We start from the raw sequence: 16,736 nt of genomic DNA on the forward strand, positions 1-16,736 counted from the left end.
AGTTGTAGTAAGTGTTGGTAGAAGTAAATATGCTGCATAATTGCTGCTTGGTGCCCTGCTAGCTAGGGGGCTCTGAACTGGCACTTGTAAAGAATTTGACCAGTTTGGGATGGACTGGCTCTATGGCAGGCAGAAGAGATGCTGATTCCTTGGCCCCCACATGCAGAGTCCCTGTTGCAAACCAGAAAAAGGGCAATATAGGGACTGAGAACATAAGAAGAGCCATACTGGGTCAGACCAAATCCATCCAACCAACAGCAGCAAGTAGCAGTTGCTTTAGAGGAAAAGTATAAGAAACAGGGCATGTATAAGCTGATCTGTCTTCTGTTGTATCCTCCCAATTATCAACAGCCATATGTTAGGGATGACCTGAGCCTGAGGTTTAATCTCTGAATACTGTTTAATGGCCCCTGTTGGACATACCCTCCATACATTTGTCTAATGGCTTTTTGAACTTGGTTATGTTTTTGGCAGTTAATTCCACAGGTTTTTTTAGGTGCCGTGTAAGAACAAGAGTGGTAGTTCCTTTATTTGTTTGATAATTTCATGGGGTGATCCCTGTTGACATCAAGATTTGAATTTCACTTTGACTCTCAGGGGAGCTGAAGGCAGCAGTGGCAGTGGAGGGAGTAGAGAGAAGCCGCAGGGGAGCCCGGGCACAGGCTGCAGGCAGCTGCAGCAAAAAGCACCCAGCAGCAACAAGGGGGAAGGGCCGCATTTCCCCCACACTAAACAACAGTTTCTGCCTGGCTGCCGGGGGAAGGAGGGGTCTCATCTCTTATTTGGGGCTCAACCCCTCAAGGCCTCCCATAATTCAAACCCTGGTTGTCATATGTGGAATAGTAAGTAATAGTTCTGTTTTGCAAATGTATGTATGTATCACCAGGTTACAACAGCCAGAACAAATCAGCTACTTGTTTCCGTTATCATTTGAAGAAAATTTCCTTAGGGTCTTTAAACCCCTCATCATCATTTTCTTCCTTTAGTAATAGCTGCCCACAGAGCTTGTATGAAGGGCAATCTGTTGAGAATATATGGGAATTGCTGCTTTATGGGGCTTCTCACCTTGCAAGGTGCTGCAGTGTTGTCTTTTAATACGGTATGTTCTGGTCAACTTGTCATTTGAAATGGGCCTACATTAATTTTGTTTTTTCATCTCCTCCTCCTTCCTTGGTGTACGTGTTATCCAGAATGCTGAGGCCAATCCTATTTCCTACCTCCTGGCACAGGCAGACACTTTGACTTTTATGCTGTTCTATCCAGGTTTGTATGGTCCTTATCAGTCAGGTATCAGAACAGCTACCAGAAGCACACTGAAGTGATACAGCTAAGATCTAGCATCACATTGGATTCTCTCCCATAGGTGAAATTTTGGGGAATATATTTACTTCTGTTTTTTCATAAAGGATGCAAACTAGTGCACGTAAACTGTGCTATGTACTTATATTAAAGTATGTCCGAAAAAATGTACCCTAGAGCCAGAGAGAAAGTTGATGAGGCTCATGATCATCTGCCAGCACCTACCCCCAGGGGGGTGGAAAAAACAATTGAAGTACTTGAATTATACAAATACATTTTGTAGCTTATGCATGAAGCCTATTCAGTAAAGAGTTTTTAGAGTTCTAGGCTGTTTCCGTTTTGACCTAACCAGTTTTTCCCTAACCTCTTTTGTCAAAACTTGTCTCTTGCTGAAAAGAGGGACTTTTAGTTCTAACACTGAATTAGCTTAATATTAGGTAGTTCTTTCCATAGTTATAAAATGCTGCCACTGTCAGACCAGCGCTGGAACTGCAGGCTGGTAAATCTCACTGAGGTCTTGGAGGATCCTGGAAGATTGCCCAGGCTGCAGCGTCAGATGGTTCTTTCAGGGGCTTCAGTTCTCAGCTCTCTTGAAGGATAGATAAGGTGTGAACAGAAAGTCCGGAGAAGTGCTCCTCTTTGCCAGCCAGCTCTTAATGATTATTTATCAAAAATACTCAGTTTTCAAGTAAAAAGATGGGGTTTTCCTTCCTGTTCTCAGCCTGGCAAATTGGACATCAAGCTGAGTACTTCCCTTCTAGTACTTCCACTCCAGCAGGAGCAGTTCTGCAGGCCAAATTATGCCCTCAGTAATGTGTCTCATAACAGTTGTCCTCAAATTAAGGATCATCTGTGCAATCCCCGCATGTTAAAGTTCTGCCACCACAGATATGTGTGGGCAGGAGGATTTTACAGGCATTACTGATTTACCCTGAACAGGTTTCACTCGTTTTACGCTGTACATGCATTCCTGGAAAACGGCGCATAACTCAAATTTACATAAAGGGAATCCACTTTACAATGTAACAAATAGGGATGCGTTCCAAGACCTCGACTGTACTGGCCCCCAGTCCCATTTCTACCACTTTTACAAGACAGTTTTGGTACTCACCAACAGCAGACAGTACACACGGGCACAGGGCATTATCATAATGGGGATGGCAACTACAGAAACATGTCTCACAGACAAGCAAGGAGCACAGATCCACATAGGAGACCATATTTTGGTGCACGTCACTCCAACAATGCACCACACAAAGCAGCTGACTGTGGGCTTCCACCACACCGATTGCATAAGAGTGAATTTACCTCGCATATAACAAATTTTTGGTTTAAAAAGGGTCATCTCATAAGAGCGAATTTGCACATACAGAACCCGTATAAAGCGAGGAAAACCTGTAATAGAAACTTAGTAAAGCACCTGATGAAATAGCAGCCAGGTCTCACCCCCTTCCCTGTGTTGGTTTTTCATGGATAACAAGAGGAAATAACAGCAGGAATGACTGTAGTCAGTAAAGTTGGGGCATATATGCTCAATAAACACAAGGGCCCTGCTGGCTCACAAGGGAGGTTTAGGTCCAGTACTGCAACATCTGTCACCTGCATCTGCCCAGTGGACTCCACAGCTCTGAGGTCGTTTCCCAGCCCCCCCTCAACAATGCATTGGCATAAGAGTAGTAGCAGGAGCATCAGGGTTCAGGACTTGAGCCTTGCCCCTTTCAGGAACATAGGAACTGAACTCCATCTGCGTGGAAGGGAGGCATTTCCTGCTGCTCCGAACTCACAGCTACAAGCCTTTTGCGGCAGAGCTGTTAAGCCAGGTCACGTCCCGTTTTACCCAACAGCCCAGTGATAAGAGCAATCACCAGGAATAAGGGGGCCCACAGTTATCCCTCTTTTTCTGGTTTGTAGCAGGATTTGAACACAGATCTCCCACCTTTCAGGAGAGAGCCGTAAGCCCTGGATTTAAACATGGTTCTTGCACATCCCAGGCGAGTACTGGAATCACTGGGCTATAGAGTAACCTCGGCCTCTCTCACACTCTCTCATGCACTCTCCGTCCAGCTAGACAGAAAAAGAGGTGTTTCTGCAGTGGTTTTCTGCATCCTTCAGGGTAGTGCTCACTGACATATGGGTAAAAGGGCGATATCCCCTCTTCCTCCTCCTCACTCTGTTTTGTGTGCGACTCAGTCTACTCGACATGTACTAAAAACCTCTGCTGGACTAAGCCTCACAGTCATGGTAAGCAGGATGTCTACTTAACAAATGGTGCTGGGGTATAGCCGTCTAGCAAAAGCAGATCTAGCATGGTGCATCATCACATATAGCACAACACTTTTTTTCTCTAGTTAAAAAGAAATTAGAAACTTTAATAGACCAGGGGCATGGGGCTGTATTGTTCAGTTTAAGATCCAAGCAAAAATAAATATAACTTTATTGGAATAGGCATTAATTTGCTATTCATATATTCTGTGTAAAAACAAAACAAGGCAAAAATAATCAAAAGATGTTTCATTACTCCTGGAGCCCTTAGAATTAAATGGACATATTTTTAAGAGTCATAAAACAAAATCTAGCTTTCTTGAGCATCTTGACAGTGCATCCAGTGGTTCGCTGAACGTTATTTCCACACCTGAGTTAATGTTTCTCCTAGTGTTAAAAGCATTTTGTAGAGCTGTGAAATAGGAGCTACATTACCAGAAACAGGTAACAGACAGCAGACTTGCAGCATAAAGGCTGTGCCTTGATTACTGGAACCATTAAAGGCCATTAAAAAGGAGAGAGGGTCGTTAATACCTGTGGAATGGAGAGTTTAGAAGGGATCAGGTAGATGATAATGAGCCACAATGTCAGCTGACTCCCTCACGGATGCTGCCTACTGCAAGGTAGTTGCTTTTAAAATTTGGGTGGAGCAGGGATCAAAGTGGGGGTGTAACTGCACCACTTTCCTGTCCATCTGTCTGTCGCCTACCCCCCAGGTATAGCACCCAGTTTTCAGTTTAAGTGCTGAAGATATGTGGTGTTGTGCACATGACTAGCAGCAAGAAATTTCAGTGCATCCAGTGCAAATTGGGCAGGGGTAAGTGGCAGCTGAAGAAATGTTTTGAGAATCCAGATTTTGGATGTGGGTGTTTTAAGATTGCAGTTAGACACCTAAGAACCTTCCTGGATTTAGCCCTAAATGCCTCACAAACATTCATTCATCTTCTGAACACCCTTTAAGATGATATTACTATACCCATTCTATAGGTGGGAACCTGAGGTATGGAGATAAAGGTCAGAAGGGTCCACTGATTTGTGTTGCTCAAATTGAGACCCCAAGGACTGATTTTTAAGAACACTTATTTATATAGCAGTTCATCGGTGTAAAGTGCAGTTCCCACTGACTTCAGTTATAGCCCTGAGTGCTCAACATTTCTGCAGATCAGGCCCTAGGGTCTCAGATTGGGCCCTCAGAAAAGGAGAAATATACCGTTAGTTGACTGCCTGTGAGAAGTTTGGTTTTAAGTGACTTGCCAAGTGTCACACGGGAACTTTGGCAGGGTCAAGGACAGACCACTGTTCTCCCAGGCGGCCTCCAGCTGCCTTAACCAAGGAACTGGCCCTTCCCTTCTGAAATCCTCTGCCTCACAGATGGGGCGGGGTCTGCACGGCACAGTTGCAAAACCCTGGTTCACTCAAAAAGCAGCTTGACCTTGTGCATTTGATGGAGGCAGGGGGTCCTGTGGAAAGATGGTGTCCGATCATTTAACTGTATACTTTGTGGACATGCTCACTCTCATGTATTTTGTGCTGCCTTTTTACCAATGTTAGGAATTTTTTTTTAAAACCTGTTTAAAATCCTCAGTTAACAGTTCAGGAAGCGGAAAGCAAAGCAGCAAGTCAGGCAAGGGAAGGGTACTCAGGGAGGGTTAAGAGTACTCCTGGCAAAAATTTGGCCTGGAAGATCCCTAGCTGAAGAAATCCCTGAACTCTTTCTCTTGCTGCCTCTTGCTCTCACTCTCCATTTCATATTATTGTTTCTTCATCCCTTGTATTTCCCACCGCCAAATAAAAAAGGCTCCTAATCATTCCTAATCAGTATTAATGATCCATCTTATTCTGGTGTAAACCTGTTGTGGTAACTGTGTTAAAACCTTTAAAACTATATTTTAAAATATGATTCATAAACCATTTCTCAACTATTTCATAAGTCTCGACTGCAAAGGGTCTTTTGTAAACACAGCGTTGTGCAGAGCTGCAGGAGAATGATGTCTGCTGTGGGTCACGTCTTTACACTGTGACTTGGTTCTGCTCATGACCATCCTGCTTCATTCTGCTCCATGAACTGATGCATTCCTAATCCAGGGCAGCAAGCTCAGGCTGTTGGGTGCATTGGATTGATGTTTTGCTTCCGTGCCTCCTGGGATCTGGGATGCTGGGGAAGCTTCACTGTTTGATGTCTTCCTCTTACACACTGAGTCTTCGTCTTATACACCGAGTCTTCCTGTAATTTCTTTTTTTTCCCTCTACTGAAGAAAATGTTTAAGTCAAAACAAACAAGCGCTTGACTAGCAAATTGCCTTGATTAGTAATCCAGCATACACAGTGATTATACCTTTTCTATATACATAGTACCTTGAAGCTTAAATTCTTTACAGTTTCTTTAGCTGAGTTGCCATGACACATGTAGTGCACAGAACGTGGCATGAACCAATATCTTCCACCGATCGCTCTCTTTAACTGTGACTGTTACACATCCTACTCTTGTTTATTATCTTTTAATGAGGTGTCGTGAATAAGAAGACCCCTGTGGTCACAGAATTTTGCCCTACGTTTGCCCACATGACCTTTTGTCCTCCATTAGTAATTGGTGAGTTTGCTACTTTGCATTTTTAAATCGAGTTTGAAGCAATTTCACTGAGAAATAAATCTTGCATTATCAGTTGCATAAAGGAAATGCCTTCTTCCCATAACCCTGACCCAGAAGGCATGTGGCTGACTACTATCCAAACTCAGGCAAGTCCAGGCATTGCTATTGTGCAGTTAACTGATTTTTCTTCTTTCCTTGTGTCCTGATGCAGAGAGAAGAAACTGAAAGCCAGAGTGCAGGAGTTAGTGAGTGCCTTAGAGAGGCTCACAAAGAGCAGCGAAATCCGACATCAGCAGTCTGCAGAGTTTGTGAATGACCTGAAAAGGGCAAACAGGTAAAGGATTTTCTAGCGAGCAGATGCACGTATGATTTCTGCTGCACTCCCGTAGTGCACTGTTAATCCTTTTCCTACCTTAATGAGCAGGCTTTACATCCTCAGCTTCACGCCAGTAGTGTGAAAGGTTGCAAGGTTATCCTTGAGGGCAGGAGGTAAATCCCTCTTGCTCAGCACAGTGAGAACTCTGTAGCGGGATGAAATGGGATCAGTTATATTGCTGCTGGGCTGTTCTCTCCCCCCCCCAGCCCCTAAAAGGGAAGCATTACAAATGATTGCTCCATTTAGCCATGCTTATGATTTAGAGCACTTTGCTGCAATCTCCCCTTCCCTTGAGCCTGGCTCATTCATCTCCACTGATCCTTTCAAATTCTCTTCCTATCAAATTTGCTTCCATAATCCCAGGCAGTGAAATGTTTGGTAGTGTCCTGTCCCATCCCATCTCCCTCCCACCCCACCAGCTGGTCTGCATCAGCTGTAGATTTTGATAGACTGAGAGTTATTAGTGGCATTGGTCCCTCTCATGCTCAGAGTCAAATATTCACCATGTAGTGTGTCATTTGTGTGCTCCAGTCTGTCACAGAAGGGCTTGGCCATTGTGACAAGCTAGCCTAGATATTCAGTCAGTATCCACCTGGTGCTTTCCTATTGAATAGAAGGGGAGGCAATAGGGATTTGACAACAGTGCATTTGGCAAGTAAATGTTAACGTGTGTTGTTGGACTTTAAGCAGGCACACACTCAAGGTCCATTTGAGTACTTACATGATCCACATCAGTGTAATATCTGGGCACCCCACAAACTTTTTACAGGTGGCACAGAGAGATTCAGTGATGTACCCAAATTCATACTGGAACCTAGGTTCCAAACCCCAGCCAGGTACCCTGTCTGTCAGACCATCTGCCTGCTCCAACCCTCCTTTCCAATTAAAATAGAACATGGAAAAAACTAAAATACGTTTCACCATGATGCCCTTTGCTTTATTTAACTTCCTTCCTAGGCTAGTCAATGCAACTTCCTGGTTCGTATGCACTAACAATACACAGTTGAGCTGAAGTTCCCAACACTTACGGGACACGCTGGGAAAATCTTTTCTTTGTTGAACTTTGTGTGACTGTTATTTAATTAAAACGTGGTTTATTATGTTTCACAAATCTTGTAGGTACAGCATCTCAATTTTGGTTGTAGACCTACCTGATGGTGTCCCCATTAACAACACACAACAGGTCATACACCTACTTATGTCTTCCCCACACAACCTGTGCGCCAGGCCTGGGACTGGTGTCAAGAAGCACATACTCATTCCTACTCAGGACACAGCCACCTGGGCACAAATGCTGAGGTGGCCAGGCAAGGCTGCTCTGAGCCAGCTGCGTTGCTTTGTTTTTTTGTGGTTTGGCTGGGGCCTGCTTCTGAGTGTCAGTCCTGTGACTAATAGACTATGCCACAAAAGTGGTATAGTCACACCTCCAGAGTCTAGTTCCTTGAGAGCAGTCCCATTCCTATTAACATCTCTGCCAGTTGAGGTCCCTCAAAACTAACAACTCAAGCTATGGTATCATGGAATTGCATTGTGCCCTAGCATACTAGCCTATATGTGGTCCCAACCCCATTGTGTTAAAAATCAAGAGATTTGGAATGCTATTTTTGAATTGAGAGGCTATTTTTGAAGTGTTTGTGTGTGTGTTGGGGGGGGGGGGGAGGTTTGGAGCCCAGGGTGGGGGGTCCCTGCACACCCTGACAAGATGTGGCAGGTCAGGAGTGAGGGGCAGCAGCAGGGCTGGGGGGGCTGTGGCTTGGGAGTGAAGGGCAGACACACACACAGCCAGTCAGACGCCCATGACTATGTTGCATGACTTGCCCTGGCCCCAAGGCCCCATTCGCCCCTGCCCCACTCCCTCCCTCACAGTGGGGGGCCTCGATCTTTCCCCACCCACCACCTGCCCCTTCCCTTCCACACACTTACCAGCTCAGCACTCTCTCTCCGTGTGCCAGAAGAAAAAATCCTGAGATTTGCTCTATCAGGAGATCATGAGTCAGACTTAATTTGACTTGGAAATCAGGAGTCTCATGATTTTTTTTCATGAGAGTTGGCTTTACTGGCATCGCACACACTGCACGCATGTAGGCACGTGGTTCTCAACCAAGAACCTCCTTGTTCAACTCAAGACACCCCTTAGAAAATGCCAACTCTTGGCTTTCATTCAGTTTTTGACTACAGAAAAATAATAGAGAAATTCTTCTGTTGAAAAGAAGTCAGAAAGACCACAACAGGTCAGCATGTTTTTAATACTCTGGATTCCTATTTGAAATCTCTGGGTTTATCTTGTGAATCATGCCTACACACCTAACAGTGCTAACACCCTCCTTGATACCTTGTGGCACCCTTGAAAGGACTCAAGGTACCCCATGGTGCTGATGCACCTGGCTAAGAATCGCTCCTGTAGGCACTAATGAAAGTGACAAGTTGCGCGGTCTTGGATTTTTCAGGTCCCGTTTCCTGCTCCTTGTACTGTGGGCGTCTCAGGCTTTTATTTGCTCATTTTTATTTCCTGGGAAGAACACTAGTTCACTCAAGGCTGAGACTTTGGAAACAAGGTCCTGGCTTGCAAGGGAGTAATTTTGTAAACCTTAAGGGGAAAAAAAAAAGTTTGATTTCAGGTGGGGAAATCTGTGTGTCAAATTTTTGTAAGTGGTTGTTGATTTTGGGTGCCTCAATTTCTAAGTATGTGCCTTGAGTCAGCTATATTGAATGTTCTTATATTGCTGCTTGTTTCCAATAGTAACCTGGTGGCAGCCTATGAGAAAGCAAAGAAGAAGCATCAAAACAAACTGAAGAAACTGGAGTCACAAATGATGGCCATGGTTGAAAGGCATGAGACGCAAGTGAGGATGCTCAAACAAAGAATAGCTCTGCTGGAGGAAGAGAACTCAAGACCTCATACCAATGAAACTTCACTTTAAATATCTTATCTATCTATACATATCTATATATATCTATATAGTATATATAGATAAAAGACAATTAGTGCCATTAAAAACCTGTTTCTTTTTGAGGCTGATTTTGGGTAGTGAACACTTAAGGATATGGGACATAACATAGACATAGATCAGCACCTCATCTTGGACTTTGGCTCTCAACTCAAGTCAAGAGGGATGGAGAGACTATTCTCAGCCTAAGCCAAGGATAGTTTTTTGATGATTCCTTGCTAATGGACCATGCCTAAAGGTAAAATTTCTCTTCATACCAAGGTTATGTATACAGTGTATGTAAGGTCTCAGCCCATGCAGAATTTTGTAGTATGTGGGACACCTGGATCCCTTTGCATTCCATCACTGCAGATGTAGTGCTAAGAGAAATAACACGTTACGAAATTTTTCTGGTTTGAACCCATAAAGATTTTAATAGTTCTTCAGCCACCCCCCCCCCATTTCTCCTTCGACCTCCTGTCTTAAAATCTGGAGGAAAGACCTGCTGTTGCTGTTAACGTCTATTCTATGTACATGTTGGGGGAGTGGGGAAGATGTAAAATGAAAGTCTAGTTTGTCTTTTGCACCAGACTCACGGTTGTCCACAGTGCACACAGTTCAGCACATCAAGGAGGACAAGTCCTGTTAATTTGAAGAAGTTTTACGCAGGCAACATTCCTTCCCCAGAATGAGAAAGGTGGTGTTGCATACTTATGGTGTTGATGCATTTCTTGTGACCTTAAAGGCTATGGGTATGTGACTACATGTTTTTCACAGTGCCAGACAGTCTGTGCCAAGAGTGGGTAAGAAGTTGCAGAACAGCTTTTTCCTTCACATTGTATGGTGGCTCTGACAGTTCATGAAAGCGTTGGATTTCCAGTAATAATATATTTACAGCTAAGGTCGTCTTCTACAAGATGGGCCACCTTTGTCACGTGCATAATGTTCTATTGTGTCTTTGCGTGTTCAAGATGTGGAAAGTTCCTCTGCACTTGTTTTGACCAAAAAGGTACCTGTTTGTAATAATGTACCTGTTCAGTATTGTATGCACGTGTATGTGTATATGTGGGCATACATATAGACACAGTCACACATGACACAATGTGAACAAAATGGCTGTGTAGCTCATGCAACTTCTACTCACATTGTCCTAGCACAGCTTTCTGGGGTTCATAAACTATATTTATGAGATATTTTTAATTAGTTACTGTTAGTGTGTCTGAAGTTTTTTGTTCAAGTTGGTTGTTTTTTCATGTCATACTAATGTATTGTAAGCTGGAACAGGATAAAAATCTGCATTAATAGAGGCAGGCTGAGGCATGGAGATTGGGTTACATCTCTAGGTAGCAGGGAGAGGTGGGTTCCAGTGCAGCATGTAGCCTGTGCCTGGATGCCTTGTTTATAGGCCTTTTTTCACCGTTGCTGAGATTAAGCAGATAACAAAACAGTAGCAATTTTAACAGGGTGTCAACCTGGAGTCAGTTAGCTTTGCACTGTTCATTATTGTAACTACATTGCCTTGTAGGTTACATGTTCTTCAAGCCTGAGATGCTTTCCTTGGCATTGACATTCAGAAGTCATTTGGGATTTGTTTCAGGTTTCCTATGCATGGTCACGGGGATATGGATTGTTCTCTAAAGGCTTCTTCAGATCTTAAAACAGAAAATACTTTCAGAAGGCTTTGGCCACGGTTCTGTAAGCCCCATAACCCTCCATTAGCACAGGCCTTTGGCATTTGGGCTGGACTCAGGCCTTGCTACATCTAGACATTAATCAACATTTTGTGGGTATTTGCTGTCCATTCCCCCTCCCCACACTGACTCAGACGGGATTTAAACTGTAATGGTTCTTAGTTCTGACTTCCAGCTATCCTTCATGCTGGCACCTGCCAGTTTTTTCCTTGAACTAGTAGATGGATAGTCTGATCCAATGGCAGCTTCAGACAGCAAAAGACCACTTTGTAATTGACTGCACCAGTGCAAATCAAAAAAAGATTTTATAACTTCCAGATGAAGGGTCCCCATTGCTGTTACCATCCACCTGGATTGGGCTAACCCTTCTTCATGGCAGAGCTATGCCATTCCCACCTGCACTCTGAGGTTATTAAATCACAATGCAAATGCAGCTTTTTGCAGCCCTCCCTCCCCGCCCCACCATCATTCAAGCAGTAGTCACATTGATTTCCTAGGGTTTTGAGTGCATCTCTGTCTACAGAGTAGTTTTGTTGAAATTAAGCTATTCTCCCTTATAGCAAAAAAACTGCAACCAGTTTGCTTGGAGGCATATGTTTTTACAAGATCTGTCCAGAAAAGTTTCTTGGTCCTGCAATAGAATGTTTTTCCTCTATTCCAGATGCCAGGTTGCTGGCAAGTGAGCCAGAGAAGGTTTGATAGAAATACGCTCTTACAGAGGCATGCTTTTCTACCGTGTTTCAAAGCAGTTTCTGTATTTTTTGGATCCAGCGCTGTTCTTGAGTTTTGTCATAGCCTTTACTGAAAACAAAATCAGACTGCGCATCTTGGAACTGTCCTGGGAAAAGGTCTTTCCAGGTGAAAAACTGTGAATATAATCCCACGTTAATGATGCACTGAGAAGAGTAGACTCTAAACATTCTGTTGTCACGAATCTGAAATGACCATTGAACTTTAGAGGGAGTCAAAGTGAGGTCATTCCAAATAAAAAGTGTTTCACTAAAATCCACATAGGGTCATTAGAAAAGGTTACAGCAGCGCACTTTTTCCTCACTCCATTTTTTCGCTTGCTGATTGCTGCCAGGAATATTTTAGTCCCCAGCCAAAAAGGTAGAATTGCTGATATTTCGTTATATATACTGTGTAAACTGTCTGAATTCAAATGTACCTGCAGGAGCCCACATGAAGGAAGCCTGAAATTACCCTAAACCCTGTGGGGCAGATTTTCAGAAACAGGTGACTGTGTGCAATCCTGTACAAGACCCCAAACACATTAAGTGCAGTGTACACAAAATGATGCAAATTTACATGCTTTTGCATGCACAGGCACATGGATGTTGTGCATATGCATTTCTCTAGTTTAGGAAAATGCAGCCTGTGAAGAATGTTTGCTCAGACAGTATAGTTCTAATCTGGGAACACTTTAGTCTAAAACATGCTTTTGAAGATCAGCTGATGTCTTGGCTGGTTCCCTCCCAATCCTGTTGAAGTGAGGTGTGTGCTAATCTAGTTCACACAGGTTCAAAACCTTTCCACTGTGGTAAGGTCATCAGCCCCTTTTACTGTGCTTATCATTAGTATACCTAAGAGCCTGAGAACTGCTGCATGATGAAAGCCAGTTCTGAAGAGGGTAAAGTTATACCCATGTGGAGAGTTGATGAGTCCAAATCACCAGTTTGTACTAAGGGAAAAGCCTACATTAACTTTAAGTGGAGGTTTTGAGTGAGTAAATGCAGTAGAATCCTCCTGCTTATGACTAAAATAACCCTAATCACTTGCTTGTCCCATTTAAAATGACAGAAGTAATGCAAAGCACCCCCAGACAATGGTTTTGTAATGTAATTTAGTCTCCCTGTTTCTCAATGGTTCATTAATTAGATTGGCTGTTTGATTGCTGTATCTTACACAGCTAAGAAAACTATAGTTGAAGGGGAGGTAACCACAGCTAGCAGTCTGGCACTTAAGCTGTTTTAGTGCTTATAGACATGTATTCACGTACCTGTCTGCTACGACCTGCCACAAATCCAGCCTGGCAGAGCAGACTCGATTAATGGAGTCTACAGAGCATGCGAGCTGATGCGCCCAGATACATTTGTATAAACAGTGAAATGTGTCAGCGTGCAGAAAATAGCGACCGTGCACTTTTGACTAAAATACCTTCAATGTGTTAAAAAATGCACCACCGCCATTTTCTCAGCACTGACACACATTTCGCCATTTATACAAACGCATGCATCGCAACACCAGCACTTCTAAAATTGCCCAGTGCTGCAGCGCATGCATGTGTAGAAATGCCCTATGTTCCCAGTAGTGACCACATCCTGTGCTTCATAGATGGACCTGAACAAATGGACAAGGCTGACATATTTTATATTAGTTGATGTTTTGTTATATACCATTATCTAAATAAACAAATAGTTATGTGGGAGTAAGGTTCAGAAGATTGGTTTATTAACTTGAACTAACTATAGATCAAATCCAGAAAAGTATTTGAGTGCCTAGCTCCTGTTTAAAAGCCTGACTTACGTTTCTGCATCTGGTCCTTTGTGTATATGAGCTGGAGGAAAGCATGTCACTACACTTAAATATCCTCATTCCAGATAGCCCTTAAAAGTGCCTTAACCAATTAGGTTGTGGTCATGGTTACTCTCTCTAACCCCTGACTGTTTTGGTAGCTAAGGAAATGTGGAGCAATGTCAACAAGGAGTGAGAGATTTAACCCTTTTAGTTTTATGGCTGCGGCATTCACTCAGGAAGTGGAATGGAGATAGGGGAGAAGCGAACCTGGGGGAGTGTTATAACCAAGAAGCTATTCAATAAAAGGAAATTAAGGCTACTACCACCTCCAGCAGCAGGCTTGAGTTAGTGGGCTTTGGAGGAGAGGAGGAATGCTTAGGCCCCGGATCCGAGTTGCTCAGCCTGCTAGGTCATTTGGCTGGCAAAAACAGAGAAGTGGGATTTACATTTTGGACTTGGGTTGCTGTCCTTCTGTGAACCTTGCCTGTAATGTATACACAGTACATCTCTGGTGTTTACCCTATTTATTGTGGAGTTGTATGTCAGTCTGCTTCTATTTACGTTCGGCTACAGCATGTAATTTATTATCACTTGTTTTAGTTACAACTTAGGCAGACTAACTGGATTGTAACAGGGAACCTGAATTCTCTGAGGAAAAATACTAGTTCAGTTTCTCAACATTTAAGATACTAGGATAGACATTTAGTGATGATGTAAGAAACCAGGACAAAAAAAAAAGTCAAAGCCTCAACATAAATTGAAGAGTATTTGTAGGAGACAGTGTTAAGTATCTGACAAAGAACTGTGGGGCTCTCTGAATAACCCCATCAGCTTATCAGGGCTACTTTTCCTCCAGTATGCTCCAGAAGCTGTATTTTCTATTTACTGTTAGTACAAAAAGCATCTATTAAGTTTCTGATATTCTACCATCCTAATGTAAGTTAAAAGTTTTGAAATGTTGCTTTCTGGTACAAAATGTTACTTTATAGAAGTGCTGCTTAACCTATGAAAATCTTTTTTATGATAAAACCTTGGATGTGGTTTTGTTCAGTAATAGACTTACTGTTTTGTACTAGGGAAAAATCTCTATAAACAAATTCAGTCTGTTTTCTTATGCTCTGAGATGGTGTCAGCACCTGTTCTCCGTTTGGGATTTTATTAAACAGAGATATCAAGACTAGGGTTGGGTGCTCAACTGGTCATGAGTCAAAAATTGTAAAAAATGGCCAACAGGTCCAAGTAAACACACAGAAAACACATTTTTCCATTAAAAATTTGTCAAAAAAAATTTTAAATCATATTTCTGTCAAGAAAACTACAGGAAAAGCAGGGTTTTTTGTAAAATTGCTATAATCTTTGACCTGTCAACTGACTGGCTTGCCAACCCTAATCAAGACGATAGCTACCATTAAGTGAGGCTTACTCAAATATTCAAAACACTGAGGAATGACCAATACATTTTCCAACCAGTTATTATGGATTATATAGTCAGCTTGAACTATGCCAACTGACACCCAGGAACTCAAATTTAAGTAGGTTATTTAGCAGACTTCTCTTTCAGATACATTTTAAGCATCCCCTAAAGGTGGATCTGGCATAGACAGTTTTACCATGTCAATGATTCGAGGCAACCCAGCCAACATTTCTTCCATAAAAGTTTTAATAAACAAGCAAGACAGTTCTTGTTGTGTCAGACCATCCATGTAGGAAAGTCTTAGATGTGGTTATCACGCTGTCATAAGGAGCAGATATGGCATCATTAGTTAGTATGTTAGAAAAGGGAGTAGGGATAGGACCAATTGTGAAACAGTAATCTTACATCTATAAAGAGTGTGTGTTTTATGTTAACATTTTTTGTCCAATACTTTAGTTAGTTCACATAGGTATTTGTTTTTGGCATTCAAGTGGAAACTAAGTATGCAGCTGTATGAAACACCAGCTTGAAGTCTGCATTTTTAGTCTCTGCAGATAGATGCAAGTCACCTTTAACACTACAAAATTAACTCCGACTTTGATAATGTCCATTAGCTAAATGGAAAAGAGTTGGACTCTGTAAGTTGCTCCAAGTCCATCTCTTACCAGAAAAGTGCAACAATACCTGTTTGTATTTTTTGTTCTGACTTTTTAAAAAATAAAAATAGAGTCCGTCTCACAGCGCATGGGATTTTATACTTCACATTATGTTCTGAAAAATACTTTTCTAATTAAAGGTATAATAAAAAATCCCTTTTACACCAGCTTGAATGTATTGTTAGTTATTACAAAGCACATGTGATTTAGTTTGCATAAACATCTGTACTGTTCTACTGTTTTATTGGAAGTTTCTCATTTAAAAGATGTCATATAACAGTATGTTGTAATTTGAGACTTTTCTTCTTAATGGATTTGCTTTAAATGTGTCCAGCTGCTTTTTAGTTTCTTAGCTGCTGTAAAATAGCTATTCTGTGTTTATTTGATATATAGAATTGTAAAAACTGCATTTATTTATACAGAGACATTTATAATACTTTTATTTTACAAATGTTCTTATATTCTGAATAAATTTCTAATGCTAAAGAGTGCTGCTTTTTTTTTTGTCTTGGTAGCTTCAGCCTCATCTCATTCTCCTTGCCTCAGGATGATACTAAACAGTTCAGTACTAGGCCATGAAATCAAGGTTAATAAATTATACAGTCCAAAATCCTTATTAGTTAATTTTCCCTCTTAATGTAACAAAATGGCATAAGAATCACAATTGTGTTGTTTCAAGAACGGAGTGCTAGGATAATAGGAAAGTCTCTATATGGATTTTGCTACTACAGCTTTCTGCTTTACCTTACAGCAGCAATTGAGTACAGCTCTATAAAATGTACTTAACATTGCATTTGTAAATGTTTTAAAATTATAAAGCACTCTGGGCTTTATAAAAATCAGATCAGGCCTGATTAAAAGAGAAGGGTACATATGAAATTTCCATATATCTGGGTTTTTTTAATAAGCTATCTAGATGACGAATTACTTTAACTCAAGTACTTTAAAAGCACTAATCTGAATTTGACACTAAATCTTTAGTTCAGTGCACCCAGATGCTATCA

The 16,736-nt window shown here is 41.9% G+C and overlaps 1 protein-coding gene across 3 annotated transcripts in view; it reads left to right on the forward strand.

The window, feature by feature from the left end:
• Nucleotides 1–16,220, forward strand: part of MCC (MCC regulator of WNT signaling pathway) — a 370,732-nt gene extending 354,512 nt beyond the window's left edge. For all 3 annotated transcript variants that reach the window (XM_014600959.3, XM_059724934.1, XM_006272103.4), the window contains 2 exons: nt 6,363–6,485; nt 9,268–16,220. In XM_014600959.3, coding sequence (XP_014456445.1) covers nt 6,363–6,485; nt 9,268–9,448 — 304 coding nt within the window. In that variant the 3' untranslated portion in view covers nt 9,449–16,220. The remainder of the gene's footprint in view (nt 1–6,362; nt 6,486–9,267) is intronic.
• The last annotated feature ends 516 nt before the right edge of the window (nt 16,221–16,736 follow it).

Source organism: Alligator mississippiensis, chromosome 3 (genome assembly GCF_030867095.1).
Source record: "Alligator mississippiensis isolate rAllMis1 chromosome 3, rAllMis1, whole genome shotgun sequence".
Classification (NCBI taxonomy): Eukaryota; Metazoa; Chordata; order Crocodylia; family Alligatoridae; genus Alligator; species Alligator mississippiensis.